This window comes from Hemitrygon akajei, chromosome 5, assembly GCF_048418815.1.
Source record: "Hemitrygon akajei chromosome 5, sHemAka1.3, whole genome shotgun sequence".
NCBI lineage: Eukaryota > Metazoa > Chordata > Chondrichthyes > Myliobatiformes > Dasyatidae > Hemitrygon > Hemitrygon akajei.
Genome location: NC_133128.1, coordinates 117,445,404 through 117,472,501, shown reverse-complemented (window position 1 = coordinate 117,472,501; position 27,098 = coordinate 117,445,404). Strand labels below are relative to the sequence as shown.

Sequence of the window (27,098 nt, the reverse complement as noted above, 5' to 3'; positions counted from 1 at the left end):
AATAAAATTTATTAATTTAAATGCAGTTACAGCAAATATCAAGTTAACAAAGAATGCATTGCAACATAAACAACAGGTCTTCCAGTTCAGCCTTCGGAATGGCATCTTCTCCATCTCCCCAAACAGGTCAATATCTTTATCTGATGATGTTATTCCAGACGGTGCTGGTGAACCGCCCACAATGAGAGGGTTAATGTATGAGGAGCTTTGGTGGCTCTGGGCAAGTACGCACCAGAGTTTTGAAGAATGAGTGAGATCTCATTGAAACTTATTGAATATTGAAAGATCTAGCTAGAGTGAATGTGGAGGGGATATTTCCTATAGTGGGAGAGTCTAGGACCAGAGGGCACAGATAGAGTGAATGTGGAGAGGATATTTCCTATAGTGGGAGAGTCTGGGATCAGAGGGTACAGATAGAGTGAATGTGGAGAGGATGTTTCCTATGGTGGGAGAGTCTAGGACCAGAGGGCACACACTCAGAGTACAAGGACATCCCTGTAGAATAGAGATGAGGAATATCTTTAGAGAGAGGGTAGTGAATCAGTGGAATACATTGCTACATACAGTTGTGGAGGCCAAGTCACTGGGCATATTTAACGCAGAGGTTGATAGGTTCATGATTGGTCAGGGGTTAAAGGTTATGGGGAGAGGCAAGAGAATGGGGAAGGGAAAAAATCAGCCATGATGGAATGGCAGAGCAGCCTGCATGGGCTGAATGGCCTGGGTTATGAAATTTGAAATTGCATAGACAAATAAATACTGAAGGGAGATACTGAAATGGAAGGCTAACATTGGTTACAGTCCTGAATGGAGATGTGTTGTCAAAGAAAAGCATAGAACTGAACATCTTCCACCTATTTAATACCATAAGACCATAAGGCAGAGGAGCAGAATTAGCCCACTTGGCCCATTCAATCATGACTGATCCTTTGTTCCCCTCTTCATCCCCACTCCCCAGCCTTCTCCCTGTAACCTTAGCAGAAGCAAAACCGTTCAATCCATATTACTGACCATTGAACTGGATAACAATGTCATACAGAGAACAATATCCCACACAATAATGGCTCCAACATCGTATTTAAGTTTCTAATTAGACAACATCACAGGCACTCTATATTGTAGAAGAAACGAATCCAGATTCAGAGGAAGAGGACACCGATCGCTTATAATGTGCTTTTGCATGTTGACCAATAAGTCCTTTATCTGCCAAGAGGTTGAGTAAGTTCCTCCGGAATTTGAGCCCAATGAAGCCGTATAAGATTGGATTAATGCAGCAGTGCAGGAATCCCAGAATCCGAGTCACCGACAGAGCCCAGTCAATGTGATTGCGCCTGTCACAAGTCTCGGCGATGAGCTGGCTTCTCATCAGAGTGTCAACAAACACGATGATATTGTGGGGCAGCCAGCAAATGAGAAATGCAAGCACCACGGCGATAATGACCTTCATGGCTTTCTGCTTCTGGAAACCCTTTGTCTGACACAGTCTGTGGATGGTGATGCAGTAGCAGAAGACCATGACATCCAGTGGGATGAGGAACCCAATGATGTGACGCAAGAACCTGGTGCTGTTTTTCCAGATTGCGATGGATTCACCCTTCAGTAACTCGTAACACAGGAGTCTTCCATCGTAGTTGAACTTGCCCTTGTAGAGGATGGGTAAAGACAGGAGAACAGCCAGCACCCACACGACAACACAGACCAGTTTGATCAGGAATGGCCGCTTCTGTCTGTGGGACCGGGCAGAGTGGACGATGGCGAGGTAACGGTCAACACTGATGCAGGCCAGCAACAGGATGCCACTGTAAAAGTTCACTTCCTGGAGCATGCTGACAACCTTACACATGACATCGCCAAACACCCACCCAGACGTGGCATCCACTGCCCAGAAGGGCAGAGAGATGGCAAAGAGCAGGTCAGCCGTGGCCAGAAAGAACAGGTAGATGTCGGTGGACGATGTAGAGCGCCAATTGTGAAGAATGACGATCATCACCACCAGGTTCCCCATCACAGCGAGGAAACACACCAGGCTGTAGACAACGGCCAACATGACATTGACCCAGTTTCCAAAACTTACAGTGCGGCAAGGACTGGAGTTCTGATCAGGTATTACATCACCAGGTGAGTAATTATCAAACTCTTCCCATAAGTCTGAATCATTGAAATTATAGATCAGGACATCCATCCCTGAAAGAAACACAGAAATACGTCATAAATACAAGCGATTCTGCAGAGGCTGGAAATCTTGGGCAACACACACAAAATGATTGAGGAACTCAGTAGTTCAGGCAACGTCTATGGAAGGGAATAAACAGTCAATGATTTGGGCTGAGCCCGTTCGTCTGACTGGAAAGGAATGTGTTTAACAAGTATTAGAAGGTGGTGGGGAGAAGGGAGAGGAGTACAAGCTGAGACCAGGTGAGGGGGAAGCTGAGGGAGATGGGTGAGAGCAGGTGAGGAGGAAACTGGGTGGTAGGGGATGGGAGATGAAGTAAGAGCTAGCAGGTGATAATGTGAAAGAGGTAAGGAGCTGAAAATAAGGAAGATATCTGATAGGAGGGCAGAGAGGGGAGAAATGGAAGGAGAGGGACACTAGGGGGAGGCGATGGGCAGCTGAGGAGAAGAGAAGAGGGGAGCTAAAAAGGGGTACGGTAAGAGGAGGGAGAGAAGGGGTTTGTGGAGAAATGACCAAAAATTAGAGAAATCAAGGTGGAGGTTACCCAGATGGAATGAGAGTTGATGGTCCTCCAGCAAGAAGAGGTGAGAGGGTGGCATGATTGCATAGTGGTTAGCAAAATACTTTAACCAGCCACCCAGGTTCAATTCACGCTACTTCCTGTAAGGTTTGTATGTTTTCCCCATGATTGAATGGGTTTCCTACTGGTGCCCAAATTTCCTCCCACATTCCAAAGACATACTAGTTGATTGGTTAATTGGTCATTGCAAATTGTCCTGTTATAAGGCCAGGATTAAACTAGGGAATGCTGGGTGATGACTCAAAGGACTGGAAGGGCCTACTCCACGCCATATCTCAATAAATAAATATATACACTTGCATTTGACCTTACCTTGGCAGTAGTGGAGGCCACAGACAAACATGTCGGAATCGGAATGGGAAGTCAATTTGACATGGATGGCTCCCGGGAAATCCCACCTTTTGCGGCTTCTGAAGTGAAGGTGCTCATTCAAGCAGCCCCTTAATTTACATCGGGTCTCACCAATGCAGAGGAGAGTACATTGGGAGCATTGGATATAGTAGATGACCCTGACAGTCTTGCAGGTGAAGTGTCACCTTTGGGACACTGAATAGTGGTGAAGGAGGAAGTGTAGCAGCAGTTCCACTTCTTACCAACCCTAATCGAGGGATCAGAAGTCAAGAGAATGAGCAATCTCAAGTTCCTGGGTGTCAAGATCTCTGAGGATCTAAGCTGGTCCCAACATATGGATGTAGCTAAAAAGAAGCCAAGACAGCGACTATATTTCATTCCGAGTTTGAGGAGATGTGATTTGTCAGCTGAAACACTCAAAAACTTCTACATTGTGCCATGGAGAGCATTGTGGCAGCCTGCATCACTGTCTGGGCTGGGGGGGGGGGGTGTGGGGTGGGCGCTACTGCACAGGATGAACCAAGCTACAGAAAGATGTAAAGTTAGTCGGCTCCATTTTGGATTCTAGCCTCCGTATTATCCAATACATCTTCAAGGAGCAGTGCATCAAAAAGGTGGCGTCCATTATTAAGGACCCTCATTAACCAGGACATGCCCTCTTCACATTGTTATCATCAGGAAGGAGGTACAGAAGCCTGAAGGCACACACTCAACGATTCAGGAACAGCTTCTTCCCCTCTGCCACACAATGGACATTAAACCCGTGAATACTACTTCTCTTTTTTATATTATTTCTGTTTTTGCACTATTTTCAATTTTACTATTATATATATATATACTGTAATTGATTTACTTTTTTCTATATATTATTGTGTATTGCACTACACTGCTGCCTCAAAGTTAACTAATTTCACAACATATGCTGGTGATAGTAAAGCTGATTCTGGTTCTGATTCGGGTGTAGCCCTCAGAATCAATAAGAATCAGGCTTATAATCACTGACGTATCAGGAAATTTGTTTGGCGGCAGCAGGACATCTGCAATACATTAAAAATTACTGTAAATTGTAAATACAAGAATAGCACCCACATCTGTGGAGAGGAATAAAGAATTGACATTTCAGGCTGAGACTGGAAAGGAAGGGGCAGAAGCCAGAATAAGATGGTGGGGGAGGGGAAGGAGTACAAGTTCTCAACACTTCGAGTGTGGTCTGACCAGTGCCTTATAGAGCCTGGCTCTTCATTTCACTTTGACTCTTTTCTCCTCTGCATAGATGCTGCCTGACCTGCTGAGTTCATCCAACATTTTGTGTGTTACCATAGGTTACAGTAAGAAATTCGGTACGTACAAAATGAATAGGTAGGGCAAAAAGAGAGCAAAATAATGAGATGGAAATCTGACGGTGGAGGGAAAGAAGCTCTTCCTAAAATGAGTGTGCGTGTGGATTCAGGCTCCTGTACCTCCTCTCTGATGGTAATAATGAGAAGAGGATATGGTGGGGGTCCTTAACGGTGGATGCTGCTAGTCTGTGGCATCGCCATTTGAAGATGTCCTCAGTGGTGGGAAGGCTAGTGCCCATGATGGAGCTGGCCGAGTCAGCAATCCTCTACAGATTTTTCTGATCCTGTGCATCAGAGCCTCCAAACTAGATGGTGATGCTGATGAAGTTTTAAAGGTATTGAGGAAGTAAGAAATAATTCTTAGACTCTTGTAAATAACAGGTTAAAATTGAGTGCAAATTTATCTGTGCTCTGTACTGGGCAGTGTCAATCTGCCTGTGGCTAGTTTTAGATTAACGACTCAACAGATGTTTCTGGAGAATGTTATGTTCTGGGGGTTGGGTTGTGCTTATCGGTCGCACACATCCTGCCTTATGGTTTCGCAAGAATTGAGTTAAGTACCCTCGTTTGTTTAGGAAAAGGGAGAACTCACTGACAAGGACAGGAATGAACATCTGTCTGTAATTAAGTCATGGCCTAGCAAAGGGAATAACTGATAAGGACTGGACAGCACATCCATCTGTAATTAAAACCTTGATATAGTGGATTCTCTTATCTAATTAATTAAGTTTTGTTCAAACAGACTTGGCGAGAATAACAGTTGAACTAAGTGCTCTTTGTCTTTCAAATTCTATAAATTGTAATGTGTCTGCATGTTAGGTACAGGTCCAATACAAGCCCCCGGGGGAGATAAAACCCTGTCCCCCTGTTGTGCGGCTCTGCGCCTCTCGCCAGCTGAGTTTGAACAAATAAACTGGTGAAAAGGATATAGCAAAGAACTGTTTGTGGTGTGGTTATTGGTCCAGTGAATTTAAGTTTACATTTTGTGCCGTGACTTGGATCCCAACATAGGGAAAGTCCCTACGGGCTGAATAAGTGACGGGGGATTCTGAGTGAGTGTAAACGGGCTGCCCCAAGGTGTTTTACCTCTGACCGTCCCTCCCACTCATTTGAAACTCCTGCCCCTTGTCCCGAGGAATCTGTACCTTGACAGGATCCAACGAACCACCCGGACCAGGAGAATAAGGCAAGCAGTTGTTTTGTGAGTATTAAAGTCTGCAGGTGCTGAAGAATTGGGCAGCGGATCAGTGGCAGTGATTTATTAAGTTTTCCTTTTGGTTGGTTACAGTGATTGGGCAGTGGGTTAGTGGCAGTAACCTATTACATTTTGGGGCTGGTGGCAGCAACCCAGTAATTAGCTAAAGGGGTAACCGACCTGGTCCATTCTAGTTGACATGGGGGCCGGTGCTAGTGGCCCGGTAAATTGAAGTAACTAATTGGTCGACAGGTGGTTGACCCGGTAAATTGATCAGCACAGGATGGGACAGATGTTAGATACAGAGGGGAAAGGGACTCCCCTGCAGTCTATATGTGAACAAATCTGGATGTAAGTGTAACACTAACAAAGAAACTGGGAAATGGTGTGTGGCCACCAGGGGGAACTTGGGATATCACCTCTTGCGAACAAGCAGTAAATTTAATTTGGAAAAAGAATTTCGGTAAAAAGTGGAAATTATTGATCAAAGAATGGAAAGATAAAGCTGATACCAAGTGGAATGGTACCTTACTGGCCAATTGGAGGAACAATGCATGTGATAAGGGGGTATACACCTGCTATGTACAGGTGATAGCACTCCCGAGAGTTGGGAAACGTTGAAGGCGGAGTGCGAATGGGTAGATGGGAGAAGAAAAAGAGAATGAGAGAAACAAAGAAAACAGGCAAAGGCAGATATGGACAGGCAGAAAGGTTTAGATTGGCAGTTCCACGTGTGAGATCCAGGGCCAATATGGGATCCCAAACCTATGTCTGGCATTCCGACTCTATTTGATGATTCTGGTGACACTGATAGAGTTGAGGATTGGGCACCCACCGTATCCCCCACCTTAACAGGGGCCACAAAGACAATTGCCCACACGAATGCCACCAAATCCACGAGCAGCCGAGGAGGGACAGCCCTCAGTAATTCCTATGTATGCACCCTGGAAGCCTCAAGAAATGATAATGATCATGAATCAGGCCCCAGATAGAAAAGGAAAACCAGCACAGTTTGCTCAGTATGTCTGCAGTACTATACAAATGTTTAATGCAACCCCGCAAGATCTGTTCAGTCTCTGCTGCATGATTCTCTCAGCTGGTGAGGGGCAGAAATGGAAAACAGAATTAAGATACCAAACTTATCAAGAGTTACAGGCGGGAATCCATAATGAGAATGAACAGACAGACCAGATTATTCAAGCCTTTGAGAGGGCTCTCCAACAACCTGTTAATATCACTAAAGTACTTGAAACCTAAGCCTGGGAAATCGGGACCAGACTACCGGGAGTGATACGGCACTTTCGCAGGAGATCAAGCCTCTAATTATGGGAATTCGTCCCCCAATTTAATGCCCTACTGCTCCAATGCTTACTAATTAAGTTAGCCAACATGAATAAAACAAATAATATGGATTGGCCTGACAATGACCGAAATCGAATGCGACGAGCTTTGACATATTACTGGGACCTGGCTTTCGAATCCCGATCAACCCCGAAGGGAACTAATATTAAAGGTGAATATGTTCAACGGGAAGAAGGATGCAAGCGGGCTATGTCTGCAGATCGGAACTGGGAACAAAAACCTACCAAGGGGCAGGTGGGGACGACGACTGCATTCTCTGCCCACAACCCGTTTAGAAATTGACGAGCAAGGATGCTTCCTGCCGTGAATACCACCCCTCAGGAAGAGCCCAATATAATATTGCAAGTTGCTGGAATTCCAATTCCATTTATGATTGATATGGGGGCAACCACATCTGCTCTCGATCAGGAAATAGTTCCGGAACAGGGATTCCAGCTAACGGACGCTACAATCGCTCTGTCTGGGTTTGTATTCATGTACCCAGCCACTGCAGGTGGAATTCCAGGGGGACCCAGTGTGAGGTTTCATTTACAGCCACCACCAGTCTGGGGTATGATCTAGCAGGGAGAGACTTGCTCTGTCCGTTGGAAGTCGAGATTCTATGCACAGATAAGGGTGTCACCGTGGGCTAGCGAACAACCGACAGCTTCGCCAGAATCCAACCCCCCAGGTGGGCACTTAATCTGGACTCCACCTCATTTGAACCCCCTCTGCCAGAGGCAGACCCTCATGTGACTCAGTACTATGACCATACGGGGTGCTCAACTGAGGGAAGCCAATATTATGCACCCTTTGAGAGACAGAAGTTCCCAGTCCCAGTGAGTGGAGAGGTTAAAGGAAAAGAGGGCAGTGCATTACTGGCCGAAGGTCCGGGTTTCCTTTGGCAACAGACAGGCCTGGTGGTTCCCCATACCACCATTAGGGTTTGCCCTGGGTTCAAGCCAAAGAGCCTAGGGTTCCTTGCCTGCACCCTGACGAAACAAGCCTCCAGCACCAAGGGAGACTGGCAAGACTTGGCCGCAGGCTAACTCTGATACTGGAGGGACTCTGAGGTGAAGACAAGACATTTGGTAGGACATTCTTTTATTATTGACTGAACCCAAGACATTGTACCCTATCTGGGCAATTTCAGGCCATGAAGTCGGCTGCACCGACTGCCTCCATGTCCGGATCACCGTGAAAGAAGGACAGACTCTCCTATCCATTCTGCAATCCTGAGGCAACGTCTTATGAGGATGGAAGCTCTTCTGTGGATCCAGCAGGGAAACGATGCGATAGTGACGGACAGTGAAGTAATTGAGCAGGCCTCTCCGCCCAGAAGGCTGAGCTGTTTGCTCTGACTCGTGTTTGTATCCTAACAACAGACTGAAGTGCGAAATTTTTACACAAACTCCCGTTATACATTTGGAGTTACAAGATACCTGACTTCCTCTGGCCACCCCATTCGTAATGCTACCTTTGTAAACAACTTACTCACCGCTCTACAGCTACCTCAAGTTTATGCTATTATTAAATGTGCAGCCCATACTGGGGAATCTGATGAGATACCTAAGGGTAATGCTAGGGCTGATGCAGCGGCCAAACAGACAGCCTTGAACCCCACACTTTTGATCCCCTCGGGAAATAAGCAGGCCTCTATTAGACGTGACCCACGGACAGGTATGCTAGATATGGGGGAAATGCGTACATTCCAGGGGGACACCCCTGAGGGGGAACGCATGCTGTGGACCCAGGTGGGGTGCCGATGCGAGCCTGAGAACGGATTATGTCACCCCAGCAGGGCAGATTTGCGTTCCCTCTGTGTTTTTACCTATTTTGATAGATTATGTACATAGTTGTACACGCCCTGGGCAAGGAAGGAATGGTCAATGCATTATTACAATCTTAGTGGCACCCTGATTTCCAAAATGCCGCAGCATGTATAACTTGTAAAAAATGAATGCTGGAAAGGGAATGCCTTGTGTTTCCGGAACTATCTCCTTGCCTAGTGGACCTTTTTCTTGTTTACAACTTGATTTTATAGAATTATCTAGAGTACTTTGTTATAAGTATTGCTTAGTGATAGTAGATGTGTTTAGCAGATGAATTGAAGCTGTTCCTACACTAATAATACCGCTATGACTGCTGTGAAAATATTGCTAAAAGAAATAATTCCTCGCTATGGACTTCCAGAAATGATAAGATCGGACAATGGGCCACATTTTGTTGCCAAAATAAAAGAGGAAGCCTGTAAAGAACTGGCTATGAAACAGCAGTTCCACTGCACCCATCATCCGAAAGCAGCCGGCATAGTGGAACGAGCCAATGGTACTTTGAAAGATTAGTTGGCCAAACTGACACAAGAAACTGGATTGACCTGGTTGAAGGTTTTACCCTTAGCCCTGTTCCGTATGAGAATCACGCCATCAAGTAAGACGGGGTTATCACCTGCAGAAATTATCTACAGGAAGCCTATGAGAACCCCATGGGGACCCCGACCTTGTGCGCCACTCCACCCTGAGAGCTTACTCGCAAAATTAGATATGCATACCTTGGCGGAGATGGGAAAATACTTACGCAAATTAACTAAAACTCTCCAAAGCTTGCATTCACAGGTACGGCAGGCCTATCGGGAAGACAAAACCCAGCCCAAAGGTGACTATCTCACGACTGAGCCCGGAGATTTTGTCCTGATCAAGAACTGGGATCGAGAGAAACTCTGAACTTGGTGGAGAGGACCATATCAGGTGTTACTGACCACTCCCATGGCTGTGAAACTGAAGGGGCAATCTCGGTGGATACATTGAACAGACTGCAAACGTGTCACTGAAGGAACTGAGTAGAAGGACTCTCTCGGACTAAAGGAAAATGTATTGGTTGATAGTGGTGTTCGTGCTTATGTCTTTGAGAGGGCACCCCAGCATCTGCCACCCCCCCCCCCCATGTCAACACCCTTCGGTCTCTCTGTCACACCTATGCCAAACAGGTAAAACTAGGGCCCTGCTGGGTTTGTGTTGAAACTCCACAGCATGGTAAAACTATGATTCCAATGTCAGTAATCCCGTTCAATCAGAGTGAGGAACTCTCAGCCTGGGCTTTCTCAAATAACACCCGGGGAAGTGAGGCAAGGAACTGTAGTCCAGTCAGAGATGACTGTGGCTGTCGGTGTTTTGAGAGATGGTATCTCAGATCCCCACCAAACGGAACCTCATATGCTGGGAGACAGATGTCCTAGCCATACCTGCAGGTGCTCAGCAGCAGAGTAGTGAATGCTACCTGTTACTGTAACTTCCAAGAAGGGGAAGATGCACTCTTTCTGGGAAATAGCAGCAGCATCACCTATACCACTGCAGACCCTCCCCAGCCAGTAAATAGCACCCACTGGGTGTGTGGAAATCAAGCCTATATTTGACTTCCAAGGGAAACTGCCAACAGATGGGACCCACAAAGTCCCAGCAAAGGGTGGACCAGCTGTTGGTAGCCAGCATATTTAGTACCCCATCTGAGAGTCATGGCCCAGCTTCAGGATCACCCCCACTGGAATAGGCAACGAAGGGACAAAACGGAAACCCAATGATTTTGGGTCATTGCCTTTCCCTCTTATGGGGCGGCCAGAAATTCCAGAGAAATAATTAACTTAGCAGCAGCTCTAGAGGAGTTAACCAACAATACAGCCGGGGCACTAACTGATACTCAAGCACAGGGGACTGAAATATCCACCGAAATGATTGCAATCTGGCAGTCTTACAGAACCGGATGGCCCTTGATTTTATTCTGCCAGGAAAAGGAGGGAGCCTATGCTATACCCTGTGCTATTATAGGAAAAGAATACTGCACCTATATCCCTGACAAATCCTCCAATATTACTGATCTATCTAAACACATAACCCAGGAGATTCAGAAAATTCGAGATGTTGGTAGTAAGCTACATGGTTTTGGGACTAATGAGGCAGCGGGATAGCCCAGGTCCTTTAATATATTTGGGGACTTCTGGAGGTTGCTTTTGCATTTTGGAAGTCTGATTGTATTAATTTTGATTATTGTCAGTATCCTATGGTGCCTTTGGTCATGTACAGGTGTCCCCCACTTTACGAATGTTCGCTTTACGCCGCTTCGCTTTTATAAAAGACCTACATTAGTAACCTGTTTTCGCATTACAAAGAGGAGTTTTGCATTTACAAAAACTTTTCCCATATGAATTAATGGTTCTTCGCTTTACGCCATTCCTGCTTAAGAAAGGTTTCATAGAAATGCTCTACTTTTGTAAAGGGGGGGGGGACACACCTGTATTGTATCATGTTGTAGAAGCAACAATCTGTTGTGAAAGGTTATCATGTAATGATAAAAAGGAGGGAATGATGAAGTTTTAAAGATATTGGGGAAGTTAAGAAATGATTCTTGGACTCTTGTAAATAACAGGTTGAAATTGAGTGCAAACTTATCTGTGCTCTGTACTGGGTAGTGTCAATCCGCCTGTAGTTAGTTTTAGATTAACGACTCGACACATGACTCCTGAGAATGTTATGTTCTGGGGGTTGGGTTCTGCTTATCGGTCGCACACATCCTGCCTTATGGTTTCACAAGAATTGAGTTAAGTACCCTCGTTTGTTTAGGAAAAGGGAAAACTCACTGACAAGGACAGGAATGAACATCTGTCTGTAATTAAGTCATGGCCTAGCAAAGGAAATAACTGATAAGGACTGGACAGCACATCCATCTGTAATTAAAATCTTGATATAGTGGACTCTCTTATCTAATTAATTAAGTTTTGCTTCAACAGACTTGATGGGAATAACAGTTGAACTAAGTGCACTTTGTCTTTCAAGTTCTATACATTGTAACGTGTCCGCATGTTAGACAGAGGTCCGATACGAGCCCCCAGGGGTAGAGGAACTCTGTCTCCTTGTTGTGTGGCTCCACACCACTCACCGGCTGAGTTCGAACAAATAAACTGGTGAAAAGGATATAGTAAAGAACTGCTTGTGGTGTGGTTATTGGTCAGGCAAATTTAAGTTTACAATGCAACCAGTTAGATGCTCTCCAATAGTACATCTCTAGAAATTTGATGGCATCTTTGGTGACATAACAAATTTGTGGTTGGTGCCGGAGAGGTGACAAAATTCCATCTGCATCTGACATCAAAATAAAGATTTAAAGTTCTTTCCTTTAAAAAAAAACTTGATTTGTTACATGAACATCAAAACTTACGGTGAAATGTGTTGTTTTGTATCAATGACCAACACAAACCGAAAGCATGGTGGGGACAGCCTGCAATTGTCACCGTGATTCACGGGCCAACATAGCATGCCCACAAGTCACTAACCCTTACCCGTATGTCTTTGGAATGTGGGAGTAAACCAGAGCACCCAGAGGAAACCTTCATATTCATAGGGAGAATGAACAAACTCCTTACAGGCAGTGGCAAGAATCGAACCCAAATCAGTGATCGCTGGTGCTGTAAAGTGATTGTGCTAACCACGGCACTATTAGGAATTTGCTGAGGTGTGCTGGTCAGGGGATGAGATACAACAGATAACACCACCATTCAAAATGATAACAAATAAAGAAATATATGAAAATGAACAATGAAGAATTACATTAATAAAAAAGCTAATTAAGTTAGAGGTTAAAGGTTGGATGTGGAATAACATGTGCATAAGTAATGCACATTATAGGCAGGTGCTGAGGGGAGATCTGGTTAGATTATGAGAGGCATTGACAGAGTAGATAGAGAGTAACTTTTCTCCATGGTTGAAATATTTAATAGCAGAAGGTAAGCATTTAAACAAAGAGGGAGTAATTTCAAAGGAGATGTGAGGGGCAAGTTTTTTTTCCACACAGAGAGTGATGGGTGCCTGGGGTGGTGGTAGACACTTGAGAGTTTTAAGAGACATTTAGATAGGCACAGGTGGGGCTCATCAGCCTTGGACGGCAGCCAGTCGAGGAGAAGGAAAACTCTCGATTTTAAACCTCCTCTGCCTTGCAGTCACACCCACACACGGGAAAAGCTTCAGGCATAAACCTTGAGGAAGAAATCCGGAGTCGAGGCCCCTAAGGACGGCACTGGTGCCAAGCTGTCTCGGCACTTGCCCTTACCTTGGACTACATCAGTGACACAGAGAACCCTCCTGCCCAGGCTTGCCCCCTGGAGAGGACACAGTCCACCAGAGGCGCAAACCCACAGTCCCCTGGGATCAACGGTGTGTGAGGAATGTGAGGAAAATTGAAGAACGTGGTCATTGTGTAGGCAGAAAGGATAAGTTAATCGTTTGATTACTAATTTAATTGGTTTGGCACAACATTGTGGGCCGAATTGCCTGTTCCTGATGTACTGTTCTATGTTCTAAATCAGCCACTCTCAATGGGGGCCCTGGCAAATTTGAAGGGCGCCACCAACTGAAAACTGTGAGAAAGGGAGCCCCAAGTGTTTTTGGGGGCCTTGGTAACTGAACCAATGAAATACCCAAAAGCAGCAACCTTCATTGGAATCAGTAGTTTCCCTCCTATTTATAATATCTTTCCAACACACTGTCTGAATTCTTCTTCTTCTTGTGTTGTTTTATGGTGGTTGGAAAACCAGCTTTAAGGTGCATTACTGCCACCTACTGGACTGGAGGAAGGATAAGAATTTCATTCCCTAAATACTATATAATAAACCAGAGTCTTTCAGATACTTCAGGATATATATCTGTATTTCTCTTGAAATCCCACTTAAAATATCTTCTCTACCCTCAGCAGTTTTTTTTTTGTTTATCTTAAGCGCTCCAATCATCTTCACTCTTTCTCTTTGGTACTTCTTACATTTTATCAATACATGTTCAACTGTTTCTGGTTGATTACAGTATTCACACAACCCAGTTGAATGTTTCCCTATTTTATATAATGTGGAATTAAGACTTGTGTGACCAATTCTTAAACAACTGATGATCACTTCTATCTTTCTATGTCCACTTGATATTCTTTGGTATCTAACTTGTCTTTGTAATTTGTACAGTTGTCTCCCTGTTTCACTCTCATCCCAATGCTTCTGCCATGTCTCCTCAATATGTGTTTTTTTAATGCTTTTGACTTCCGCTTTCCTTAGAGGGATCTGGACCTCTATTATAGATGATTTGAGTGATTGTTTAGCTATAATGTCCACTTTTTCATTACCCTCCACACCACAATGAGCAGGAACCCAAAGAAAGCTTGCTTCTACCCCATTTTCGGTCAGTGTATACAACTTGCATAGAATCTCCAATAAAATCTCCTGTCTACTCTCTAATTTTCTTGATTTGATAGACATTAATGCAAACTGGCTGAACAGATTACAGCCTTTTTGACATTATTTTCTTCTTTCCAAGATAATTCAATCAATATTGCCATTAATTCTGTTGTATACATTGAGAAATGGTTTGATGTTCTTTTCCTGATACTAGTTTTGCACTGACGAATGTAGACTGCAACACCCCTGTGGCCAGAGCTGGGGTCTTATGATCCATCTGTAAATATTACAAGTTTGTTTCTAAAATGCAGGTCTACATATTCTTGTACTATCAGTTTGATTCCACAGTTAGACTTCTTTTTTAAAAGTTGTTGCAGGTTTATATCCACTGTATGTATTGTAAAGAGCCATGGAGGAACATCAGATAATGGAACTGTAGGGCTATATTCCATCTCATGTAGACCATATTTTTGTGCTGCTGCATCCCCAATCCATCCAAAGCTATTATAAATTGAATTATGTTCCCAGCAGTCCATTAATATAGCTTTAGCTGCATGTGAATAGCTATGCCCCATGATGTTAACCCAGTAATGTAGCTTTATTCTTCTAAGTCTTAATGGCATTTCCTCCATTTTGATTTGAAGAGCTGATGTAAATGATGTTCTGAATGCACCACTACATATCCTGAGGGCCTGAGTTTGCTCAACATCCAGCATTTTTTAATTACTTTCTGCAGCTGACATGTAAGCAACATACCCATAATCCAATGTAGCCCTCACTAGATCTTGATAAATATTTAATAGTGATATCCTGCTCACAGCCCAATCCTGTCCAGCAAGATACCTCAATAAGTTGTTTATTTTTTTACATTTGTTTTTAATTTTCTCAAGTTGCTTTTTTCCATGCAAGTTTCTCATCAAATAATAAACCGAGGAGCCAAATTGCCTTTACCTGTGCTAATTTTTGTTCATATAATTTCATGGAAACTGGTTTGTGATTTCTTGAGAAACATATCACTTGCAACTTACTTCTAGACAATTTGAAACCCCATTTATTTGCCCACTCCTCCACTTTATTTATTGCATCTTGTATTTTCCTTTGTATGTAAAATAAATGTCTTCCCCTCACCCACAAAGCCCCATCATCTGCATACAGGGATTTCCCCACACTATGTTCAACTTGCGCAAATATGTCATTTATCATTATGGTAAATAGTAATGGACTGCAGTTCTTCCTTTACGAAAACTGCTTTGGTAGGGAGAAATAAGACTTCTTTTTTCTAGAAAGTATGTAAGCCTATCAGTTATTATTCGTTCCATAAGTTTACCTAGCTGTGAAGTTAATGCAATTTGTCTATAGTTTGTTGGGTCTGATGAATCTTTACCAGGTTTTAATTTTGGAACAATAACAGAATGTTTCCACGCAGATGGTATTTTACCTATTTCCCATATTTTATTAAGCAGTCTCAGTAGAACTAGAAGTGCACTTCCTGATAAGTGCTTCAGCATTATACTCCATACTTGATCCTTCCCAGAAGTTGGCCGCACATTCACAATGGCTCTGTCTATTTCTGTCTCCAGCACTTCTTCTGATGTTGCTCTTTTGTCCATAATTCCTGAATTTTGCTTAAGCCTCTCTTCCCTTTGCTGTCTAGCCTCAACTGTCAAATTCTCCAAGCTATGTATGTTAACAAAAGTTTTTGCCAATATTTCTGCTTTTTCTACATTGTTAGTTGCCATTATGTCCTTGCTTTTTAGTACAGGAATCTCTTTGCTACTTCTTATACCATTCGCTTTCCTCATCATGCCCCATATTTTAGACAGTTGAGTTTCTCTTCCAATTTTATTACAATATTGTCTCCAGTATGCTCACTTTGCTTGTCTGATTATTTTCCAAACTTCTGCTTGTGCTCTTTTATATTGTATTAATGTTTCAACAGAATGTTGTTGTTTTAACACTTTCAATGCTTTATCCCTTACTTTTATACTTCTACTACATTCACAATTCCACCATGGAACACTTTTCCTCTTTCCTCTACCTTCCCTTTTCAGAATTGTTTCTTTTGCTGAATTTATAATTGCTGTGACCAATTTATCATTCAATTCTTCTATATCCAATATATTTTCATCTAAAATCTTTATGCATCTTATTTCACTTCTTTTTTAAAAATATCACCCAATTTGCCTTATTTCGTTCCCACCTTCACACTCCAGGTCCTTTATTTTGTTCCATTTTAATCTGAATCCTTGTGAGTATGGGACAGTAACACACACAAAATGCTGGTGGAACACAGCAGGCCAGGCATCACCTATAGGAAGAAACACTGTCAACGTTTCGGGCCGAGACCCTTCGTCAGGACTAACTGAAAGAAGAGATAATAAGAGATTTGAAAGTAGGAGGGGGAGGGGGAAATCTGAAATGATAGGAGAAGACAGGAGGGGGTGGGATGAAGCCAAGAGCCAGAAAGGTGATTGGCAAAAGGAATACAGAGCTGGAGAAGGGAAAGGATCATGGGATGGGAGGCCTAGGGAGAAAGAAAGGGGTAGGGGAGCACCAGAGGGAGGTGGAGAACAGGCAAAGAGTGATGGGCAGAGAGGGGAAAAAAAAGGAGGGGGGAAATAAATAAATCAGGGATGGGGTAAGATGGAGAGGAGGGGCATTAACAGAAGTTAGAGAAATCAATGTTCATGCCATCAGGTTGGAGGCTACCCAGCCGGTTTATAAGGTGTTTCTCCCACCTGAGTGTGGCTTCATCTTGACAGTAGAGGAGGCCATAGATAGACATATCAGAATGGGAATGGGACGTGGAATTAAAATGTGTGGCCACTGGGAGTTCTGCTTTCTCTGGCAGACAGAGCACAGGTGTTCAGCAAAATGGTCTCCCAGTCTGCGTCGGGTCTCACCAATATATAAAAGGCCACACCAGGAGCACCAAACGCAGTATACCACACCAGCCGACTCACAGGTGAAGTGTCACCTCCAACCTGATGGCATTAACATTGATTTCTCTAACTTCTGTTAATGCTTCTCCTCCCCTTCTTACCCCATCCCTGATTTATTTATTCCCCCCCCCCACTTTGTTTTCTCTCTCTCTGCTCATCACTCTGCCTGTTCTCCATCTCCCTCTGGTGCTCCCCTCCCCCTTTCTTTCTCCCTGAGCCTCCTGTCCCATGATCCTCTCCCTTCTCCAACTCTGTATCCCTTTTGCCAATCACCTTTCCAGCTCTTAGCTTCATCCCACCCCATCCTGTCTTCTCCTATCATTTTGGATTTCTCCCTCCCCCTCCTACTTTCAAATCTCTTACTAACTTACTCTTACTAACTTTTCTTTCAGTCCTGACGAAGGGTCTCGGCCTGAAACATTGACAGTGCTTCTCCCTATAGATGCTGCCTGGTCTGCTGCGTTCCACCAACATTTTGTCTGTGTCACTTGAATTTCCAGCATCTGCAGATTTCCTCGTGTTTCAGTATGGGATAGTGATCACTTCCTACTGTATTTGTTTTAATACATTCCAAGTACTGATTCCTGCTAATTCTCTACTTACAAATGTTAAGTCTATTGTGGTTTCTGGGTTTTGGGATATACTATATCTCGTACTTTCTCCATTATTTATACATACCAATTTTTCGTCATCTATAAATTCTTCTATCACTAGTCCATTTTCATCAGTATTTTTACATCCCCATAGTGTACTGTGTCCATTGAAATCCCCACACCATATTATTTTCCCTTTCATCCCACCACCCACTGTTTGATGTATCTCTGCTTACATGGATTATAATAATTTATTATTACCAAGCTTTCTCTGCCTATCCAAATTTTTATTATTATCGATGCATATTTCTGCCCTATGTTGATTATATCATACTTCATCCCACTGGTTATAAATATTGCTACTCCTCCACCATTGCCATTGCTTCTATCCTTCCTAATAGCTGTATATCCTTGGAAAACAAAATCTAATTGTGGTTTCAACCATGTTTCTTGTATACATAAAATCTGAGGTTTTACCTTAAGTTCTGATACATATTCCTTAAATTCCTGACCACTTGCGATAAGACTCCTTGCATTCCATTGTAAAGTATATACTGCCATTAAGATCCCGCCTCCCCTGCCTGGGAACTGTTTGATCCTCCATTCAGCGTTTCAACTACTTCCCACCTAAGCCCTGTAATACCAAGATATTTTTCTGCAGACTTGACTATAATTTAAATTTGTTCAGTTCTTTTGTCTGTTTGCGCTGAACAATTAATTGCATCTACCATAAACAGTACGAAATCCTTTCTACTCATTTTCAGTGTATTCTTATTTATCATATTACAGCCTTCACAGTTCATCGGGTTTATTATTCCCTGTTATTTGTTCGCTTGATAGCCTTCTCCTTTTCAGCGAATCCTTTCACTGCCTCCGCGTAGCTAATCCCTCGAGTTACTTTTCCATATTGTATCTCAGCTGCCTTCTTACTATTAATGCACCCTCGATAAGCCGCGCTGTGCCCCCTCGCCACAATTGCAGCATTTCAGCCTAGCTCCCGCCTCACATCTCCCGTTTTCATGTTCTCCAGTGCATCTCCCACATCTTTGTTTCCCTCTGCACACCGCCGCAATATGCCCGAATTTCTGACATTTAAAGCATCTTAAAGGCGGTGGTATATATATATTGACCTCATAGCACATATGCCCTAAATAAACTTTAGTCGGTATTCTCTCTTCATCAATGTTAACCACAACCGATAAACTATCACACTTTTTTCCCCATTTCTTGTAACTTTCAAACGTTTGGCTTCAATAATTTTTGCTCCTTTTATGTTCTGTTTAATCTCATCCAAAGTAACTTTCGCTGGTATCCCCAAAATAACTCCTCTAGTCCACTTTCTATTGTTGGGAATTGAACATTGTACTTTTTTGCCGTCTATTTTATTCAACCTTATCATTTTGCCTTGCGGAGCACTATCCCGACAAGTCACTAACAGCGATCCATTTCCTAATAGCTTTGCTCTTTTGACCACGCCTATAAGTGGTTCCAATCACCAAAAGTCTTCGCCCAGTTTTATAATTGCTTTAATCTCATCTTCTTTCCGTTGTTCTGCTATCCTATTTTGATCATCCCCTGACTCCTCAAAGTTTGCCATCTCATACCTCTGTTTTATTTTCTTACTCTTTCCACTAAACTAGTTGTTTATCCAACCGGCCGACGTCATTCGTTTCTCGGCCGCCACTGCCGCCCAGTCCAGCCTGGGACCGTCGCACAGTCTCCTTACAATGGCACTCCGAGTTCCCAGCGCCGTGGCTGCCACCTCCTCCTATTTCCGGCAGTTTAGACGCATCCAGGCGTATTACTGCCCTCCTCGGGATGTACAATTCATTACAGAATTTCAAGAAACTCAAATTCTCAAATATAAACTAGTCGCACGTAGAAACAGAATAATAAACTTTTCAGTCAGATGGTGGTTCTCTTGGTGGCCAAACGAAGATTTAACAGAAAAACAAAATACATTTAAGTCAGACAGCCTCTTGAACAATATGCTTCTCTCAATTTTATATCGATTACAATTCAGCAAAACATGCTGAACTGTCTCTGGACTACCACAGTCACATAATCCAGTAGGAAGTCTTCCTATTATCTTTAAGTAATAGTTTAGCCCACAATGCCCCAACCTAAGTCTTGTTAATTTCACAGCATCTCTGCGATTTAAAGAGTAACAGTCTGAGACCTTTTTAACAAGAGGGTGACTAGAAAAGAAATGCCTTCCCTTTAATTCATTTTTCCAATCCTCCTGTCATTTCTTCTCTATACCTTTTTTTATCTTACTTCTCAATTCTGCTCTGCCTAGGGGTATTCTAATTCCTACTTGCCCACTCTGTAAGGAAGACTTTGCAATGCCATCCACAATTTCATTTCCCTCCATCCCAGCATGCCCAGGTATCCATGTAAATCTGACTTCACAACCCATCTTCCCTACTCTAAACAAAGCTAAGAGAATCTCAATAACTATGTCAGGACGAGCTTTTGATTTATTCCCTTCTATAGCCTCTAAGGCGCAGCAGAATCCGAACAGATTCTTCTATTCTCTACGGAGAGTCTTCTATCCACCATAAGGCCCAGAGGATTGCTAATAATTCTGTTGTAAAGACAGAAACACCATCTGAAACCCGGTGACCAATTTCAACTCTAAGCTGAGACACGTACATCCCAAATCCTGCCTTACTGCTCTCTGGGTCCACTGAGCCATCAGTAAAAATCTTCAGATAAGATCCCCATTTATTATTGAAATATTCATTTACGATCGGCGCTGTCGAAATTGCTCTGCTTCCTTGAAGCTGAGAAAGGATGACTAGGTCTACTTCTGGTTCTAGCAAAAGCCAAAAAGGAATGGGTGGCAAGCAAATTTGGTCAGCTATGTCTTCATCAATCAGTTTCAATTTCACAGTCCAGATATTAACCAAATCTAAAAATGGATATCTTTTAATTTTACTTTAGTGCTCCGACGTCTCCTGCAAAAGACATTTTGATAGACAGCTGTGACTGAAGCCATTTAGTTTTGACCAATACTGCAGGCCCAACTTAACTCATCTTAAATGTACAGGTGCTTCCCCCATCTCCACACATAATGCAAGGACTGATATTGTTCTATTAAGCTCCACAGCAGAGTCTAAGTGCTTTGGACTGCACAGTGTCTAATTTTCCAAGCACTGCCGTAGCAGTGGAACCATAAGCAATACAACCATAATCAATAACTGATCTAATCACAGCTAGATATATTAAGTACATAGTTTCCCGCCCTGCTGCCCAGTCACATCCAGCAATATTTCTCATAACATTTAAAACTTCCTCACACTTTCCAATTGTTTTATCTATATGAACCTTCCAAGTAAGTCTTTCATCAAACCAGACAGCTAAAAACCTGAATACCTAGACTCTTTCTAATGGAGAATCATATAGACACAATTCACAATCAGGAATCTTTCTTCTAAAGCCAAAAATTATATATTTGGACTTAGAAGCAGAAATCCTGAAACCCCATTTATTTGCCCAGTTTTCAACTGATCTTAAAGCCTTTTGTACCTGCTTTAATATGTACTTGACGTTTCTTCCTCTTTTCCAGATTGCATCATCTACAAACAACGATTTGCCGAATCCTGTCGCTACCTGCTCAAAGATATCTTTTATCGTGACATTAAAAAGAACCGGACTAATGACGCTTCCTTGAGGGGTACCATTATCTTTTTTAACTGACTTGGAGCTTGTTCCGCCTGTTCTTATTTGAATTGTCCTTTCCTTAAGAAAATCTTTGATCCAATTAAACATTCTATCTCTAATTCCTACATCACAGAGTTTAATAAACCATCCTTCCATAGTGAGTCACATGTTCTTTCAATATCTAAAAAATAAACAAGTCTGTTGGCGACCATTCGTTCCATAGTTTTACAAAGCACTGATGTTAAAGCTAAGGCCGATACGAACTAGGACTAGATGCGTCTTTACCCAGCTTTAAAACTGGAACTACCACCGCATGCTTCCATTCTACTGGTAGTTTTCCTTCTTTCCACACTGAATCAAACAAAGCTAGCATTTCTATTAACAGAGTCATCTAAACACGTAAGCAATTCATAACACAGTCCTTCCCTATCAGGAGAAGTGTTTGAACCTGATTGGACAGCTTCCTGCAATTCCTGAAGGGAGAAAAACAAATTCATGGAGCTGTTACCATCCAAGCTCCTGTCCAATTTCCAACCTTCCTTTAACATAATTTCCTTTCTCAAATCACCTCACTCTCCAGAACTGTGTAATGCTTGGAACACCTCTACAAACATATCAGCCTTTTCCTTGTTGGTTACAGCTTCAATATCCTTCCAGCAAAGCTGGGATAGATGGTCTTCTATACATCCCTGACATTCTGTGAATGATCATCCATAGCTGCTTTATAGGTGTCTCAGAGCCCAGGGTTCCACAAAATCTTCTCCAACTATCCCTCTTTGCATTTTGAATTACTTACTGCTCTTTCCTTTTTATACTCCATAACATTATCTAACACTGGGTACTTTCTTAATTTCCTCTAAGCTCTATTTCCATTTCTTACTGCTATATCACAATTTTTATTCCACCACGGAACTAATGCTCAAGCCTTAGGAACATTCCGTAGCGGAATAGTCAACTGAGAAACTTTATGAATTATAGAACAGAGGGATTCATTCCACTTGTCTATGGAGCCCTCACTATCAATCTCTTCTATTATATCCACAGCTTTTCCCTGGTACTCATCCCACCGGGCCAATGAAAAATTGTACCTAGCAGCCCTCTCCTCAACTTCTACTATCAAATTTCTACCTAATCTACATAATATAGGATAGTGATCATTTCCTAGTGTGTACCTGTCCATAACATCCCATTCCCCAATCCTGGCTAAGTTTGAGGAAGTGATTGATAAGTTTAAGTGACTACAAGTATTCTTTACAATATTAAATCTTGTACGCCTTCCGTCGTTTAGAAGTACCATGTTGTATTTATCTAGAATCTCCTCTACCACCGCTCCATTACTATCTTTACTTCACTACCCCACATAGGATTATGGGCATTGAAATCTCCAACCCAGATTACTGGGGATCTTACCTTATTTATAATTCCATCAAAATCTGATAACATCATTGTATTACATGGATTATAGAAGTTAATCAAAGTTGTTTGACCATGAAAGCTCCAAACCTCCACAGTCACAATTTCAAGGTTAGATTTAAAATCAAGTCTTCTAAACTGAAGTCCTGTTTTTATAAAAGTTGCACACCCTCCACCAGATTTACCCATTCTGTCAGCTCTCAAACTATCATACCCAGGGATCACAAAATCTAAATGAGACTTTAATCATGTCCCCTGTATACAGATCAAATCAAGCTTATCTTTAAAAGTTACAACAAACCTTTTAAATTCTTGACCATTTGCAGTTAAACTTCTTGCATTCCATTGCAATATTAAAAACATCCAAATACTAATTATCAACCTCTTTATCCACATAAAGCTCCCCCCATACTCTCTGACCCCAACAACTGGGAAGTATTCAGTGATCGTTTGTCTGTCATATGCTCATGTAATTTTTCCGGTAAAACCTGTTTCATATCAAGGAATCTCTCTGCAGCTCCAACAACTACTTTTATCATATCCGACCTCTTGGTTGCAGTTTTAGCCCTGACCAGTACATCAATAACAAATGCCAAAAAAGCATTTGTTCATCAACATTTAATCATCAACAACATGTCTGAAGGAACCATAGTTGGAGAACACAGAATGTGCTGACTCCCCATCATTCTAATCTTTTCTTTACTTATCCTTGGCTATCAACTTTCTTTACTGCCTCAGCATATGATATTTTTTGTTGGTTACTAACAACCTGAATCTGCTTTGCCTTAATAAAATACTCCCATCCTCTGAACGCCACTACATGGTCCCCTCCACAGTTACTGCATTTAGGTGCCACTGCCTTACGCGCTTTAATATCATGATCCTCTCCACATTTCACACATCTTCTTTTACCTCGACATGAACAGCAACACATCCAAATCTCTGGCAATTGTAACAGCACAAGGGTGGTCTAATATATTCTCTAACTTGATAAGACATGCTCCCAAGATAGACTCTAGTTGGAAGAACGTCACCTGCAAAAACCCGTAGGACAGGAGAATCCCAATCATCTCCTTCTCTCGATTTTAATCACTTGGCTTCAATCACTCAACCACCTATAATATTGTCCAAAATTTCCTTTTCAGTCATGCCAGACCAAATCCCATACACTACCCCCCCCCCAACTCCCTTCCTTTCTTTCAGAGTAATACACTCCACTTTCACAACCAATTTTCCCACTGTTTTAGCACTGTTATATTGGTCAACATCTTTCCAACAAATTTTCAGCAATCCATTATACAAAGTCTTGGCCTGGAATCCTTTATCTATTTCATTCTGTAATGCTGCTGCCACTTTCAAAGGATTAAGGGCTTTAAATCCTCCTTCCCCCTCCTTCTGACCTTTAATTTTATACAGAACTACAAATTCCTCCAAGTCACCCATTTTCCTCAATTTGTTGTCCCCTATTACATCGGGTCTTTCACTTGATGCACCTCTTCATTGGCTACCCTTACTTGTGGAGTGTTCCAGTCTCCCTCCATCCTCCTTCAATCTCAACCCCACCCCCACCTTTGCAGCCGCAGGCTACAAACTAACTCTTTCAAACTACCAGGCTGAATAAAGGGGAAGAAAATAAATTAATAAAATATGTAAAATTAAACAAACTGGCCAACCAAAAGTAAGCGAAACCACCACCGACCAAACATCAAAAAAACACCCACACCCTTCCAGCCAGGCCACCGTTTGAATTCGGCGCACCTGGTGAAGTCATTGCTTAAGCTCCTCCCACACAGGCTACGTCAGAGTCAGTCGCGAATCAGACTGCACATTCAATCATGTGAAACATCTCAAGCAGATACAGAAGGATATGCAAGAAAGATTAAATGACCTGTTAAACTTCGGTATCCCGGATTGGATTTTGAATCCATCTGAAGTACAACCCACCCAAGTTGAGGCAGAAATTCAAGAGAGTTTGATTGATCTTCAGAGTGATGTAACTGCTCGTCGTCAGTTCAGTCAGTCTCAAAAAGAGTTTTGGATCAAGAGTGATCTGCCGAATAAATTTACAACACTGTGGAAAAAGCCCAAAGATTTTTTTATTGCCTTTCGCTCAACATATTCGGTTGAGAGCAGATTCCGCAAGGTGGTTTCCTTGACAAAATCCAGGAACAGAATTGATAATCGCAACAAGAGCTGACCTTGGCTAATTTGGAGCCCGAAATCATGAAACTTGCAGAAAAGCACCAAGCTCAAGGATCGCATTAGGCCTGATAGATAGTTAATTTCATAGAGTCTTCTTTTAAGTTTTGTCCAGGATGTCGGAATGTTCAAGTTTTCTTGGTGTTCAATAATTGATGATTTTCTGTCTGTCTGTTCGTGTTGTATCCCGGTTTGAAAGGGGGGCCCTGGAACCTGAGAAGAGCTCCTAAGGGGGCCGTGGCCAAACAACAGTGGAGAATACCAGCGTGTATTTACAATGTAAACAGCATTATAAAATCATTGCATTATAGATGTTCACAGAAACTCTCACAAATCTCTACAGAATGCTGAAGAGGTCTGTCAATAAGTGGGATGATTAAAATCTGCTTACCTTACGACAGGAGTTTGATGTTTCCGACTTGCCGGTGTGAGGGTTAACTTATTCCTTTGCTCATCTAACCGATAAGACACACACCGAGCGTTTGACGAGGTTCGTTGACAGGAATGTGTCAGTCGAATAGTAACGACCGTAAACTGGTGAGGTGTTGTAAGAAATGCAGAAATGCGTCTACCTACGGGAAGAAGACAGGCAAATCCCACAGACTGGGAACTGCAAGAATGTGCGTCATCTTTACGGGTGAAATCAGGTTGTGACAGAACCAACCCAATTTGCAACATTATCTCTGCTTCCTCTTGTGTTCTTGTTGAATCGGGGACATTGGTAAAAACTGTTCAAATGAAAGTCGTCTTTTTATCAGAGACGCACATATCCAAAGTGGATTTGCAGTACCAGCACAGTACATTACAAACATGACCACTCAAGATAGCGTAAACTTAAAATTATGTGATTTATACATAAATTACATGTGCACAAAACAACGAACAAAGTAAATGACAAGTCTGGATAAGGTTTTTGATTAGTAATGTTAAGAGAAGAGAGGAGAATGGGGCTGAGAGGGATAGTAAATCAGCCATGGTGATGGAGCAGAATCGATGGACTAAATGGCCTAATTCTGCACCTATGTATTATGGTCTTATGATCCATCATTAAGAATCTCCATCACCCAGGACTTACCCAATTCTTATTATTGCCATCAGTAAAGAGGTACAGGAGCCTGAAGACACACACTCAATGTTTTAGGAACAGCTTCTTCCCCCCTCGGCCATCAGATTTCTGAATGGTTCGTGAACCCAAGTATGCAACTCACTATTTTTTTGCCCTTTAAATTACCTATTTATATGGAAGTAGAAAATTTACAGGGATGTTACCTAGACTTGAGCACCTGAGTTACAGGGAAAGGTTGAATAAGTTAGGACTTTATTCATAGTCATCGAACACTACAGCACAGAAACAGGCCCTTTGGCCAATCTAGTCTGTGCTGAACCACTAATCTGCCTAGTTCCATCAACTCGTACCCGGACAATAGCCCCCCATACTCCTCCAGACCATGTGCCTATCCAAATTTCCCTTAAGTGTTGAAATTGACCCCACACCCACCACTTTGCTGCAGCTCATATCACACTCTCACCACCGTCTGGATGAAAAACTTCTCCCTCAATTGAGTTTAAGAGCTGAGAGATAATGTTGCAGCTATATAGGACCCTGGTCAGACTCCACTTGGAGTACTGTGCTCAGTTCTGGTCGCCTCACTAAAGGAAGGATGTGGAAACCATAGAAAGGATGCAGAGGAGATTTACAAGGATGTTGCCTGGATTGGGGAGCATGCCTTATGAAAACAGGTTGAGTGAACTCAGCCTTTTCTCCTTGGAGTGACGGAGGATGAGAGGTGACCTGATAGATGTGTATAAGAGGATGAGCGGCATTGATTGTGTGGATGGTCGGAGGCTTTTTCCCAGGGCTGAAATGGCTAGCACGAGAGGACACAGGTTTAAGGTGCTGGGGAGTAGGTACAGAGAAGATGTCAGAGGTAAGTTTTTTACGCAGAGAGTGGTGAGTGCGGGGAATGGGTTGCTGGCGACGGTGGTGGAGGCGGATATGATAGGGTCTTGTAAGAGACTCCTGGACAGGTACATGGAGCTCAGATAATTAGAGGGCTATGGGTAACCCAAGGTAATTTCTAAGGTAAGGACATGTTCAGCA

General features: G+C 42.7%; 1 protein-coding gene across 1 annotated transcript; it reads right to left on the bottom strand.

Annotated features, from left to right (window-relative positions):
- LOC140728097 (C-X-C chemokine receptor type 2-like) lies at positions 1 to 25,549 on the bottom strand. Its single transcript, XM_073046286.1, has 2 exons — positions 25,389 to 25,549; positions 1 to 2,184 (listed from the first exon to the last, which is right to left on the bottom strand). Exon 2 carries the CDS (start codon positions 2,180 to 2,182, stop codon positions 1,112 to 1,114), a length of 1,071 nt encoding a protein of 356 aa, XP_072902387.1. The 5' UTR covers positions 2,183 to 2,184; positions 25,389 to 25,549; the 3' UTR covers positions 1 to 1,111.
- Positions 25,550 to 27,098: the final 1,549 nt, after the last annotated feature.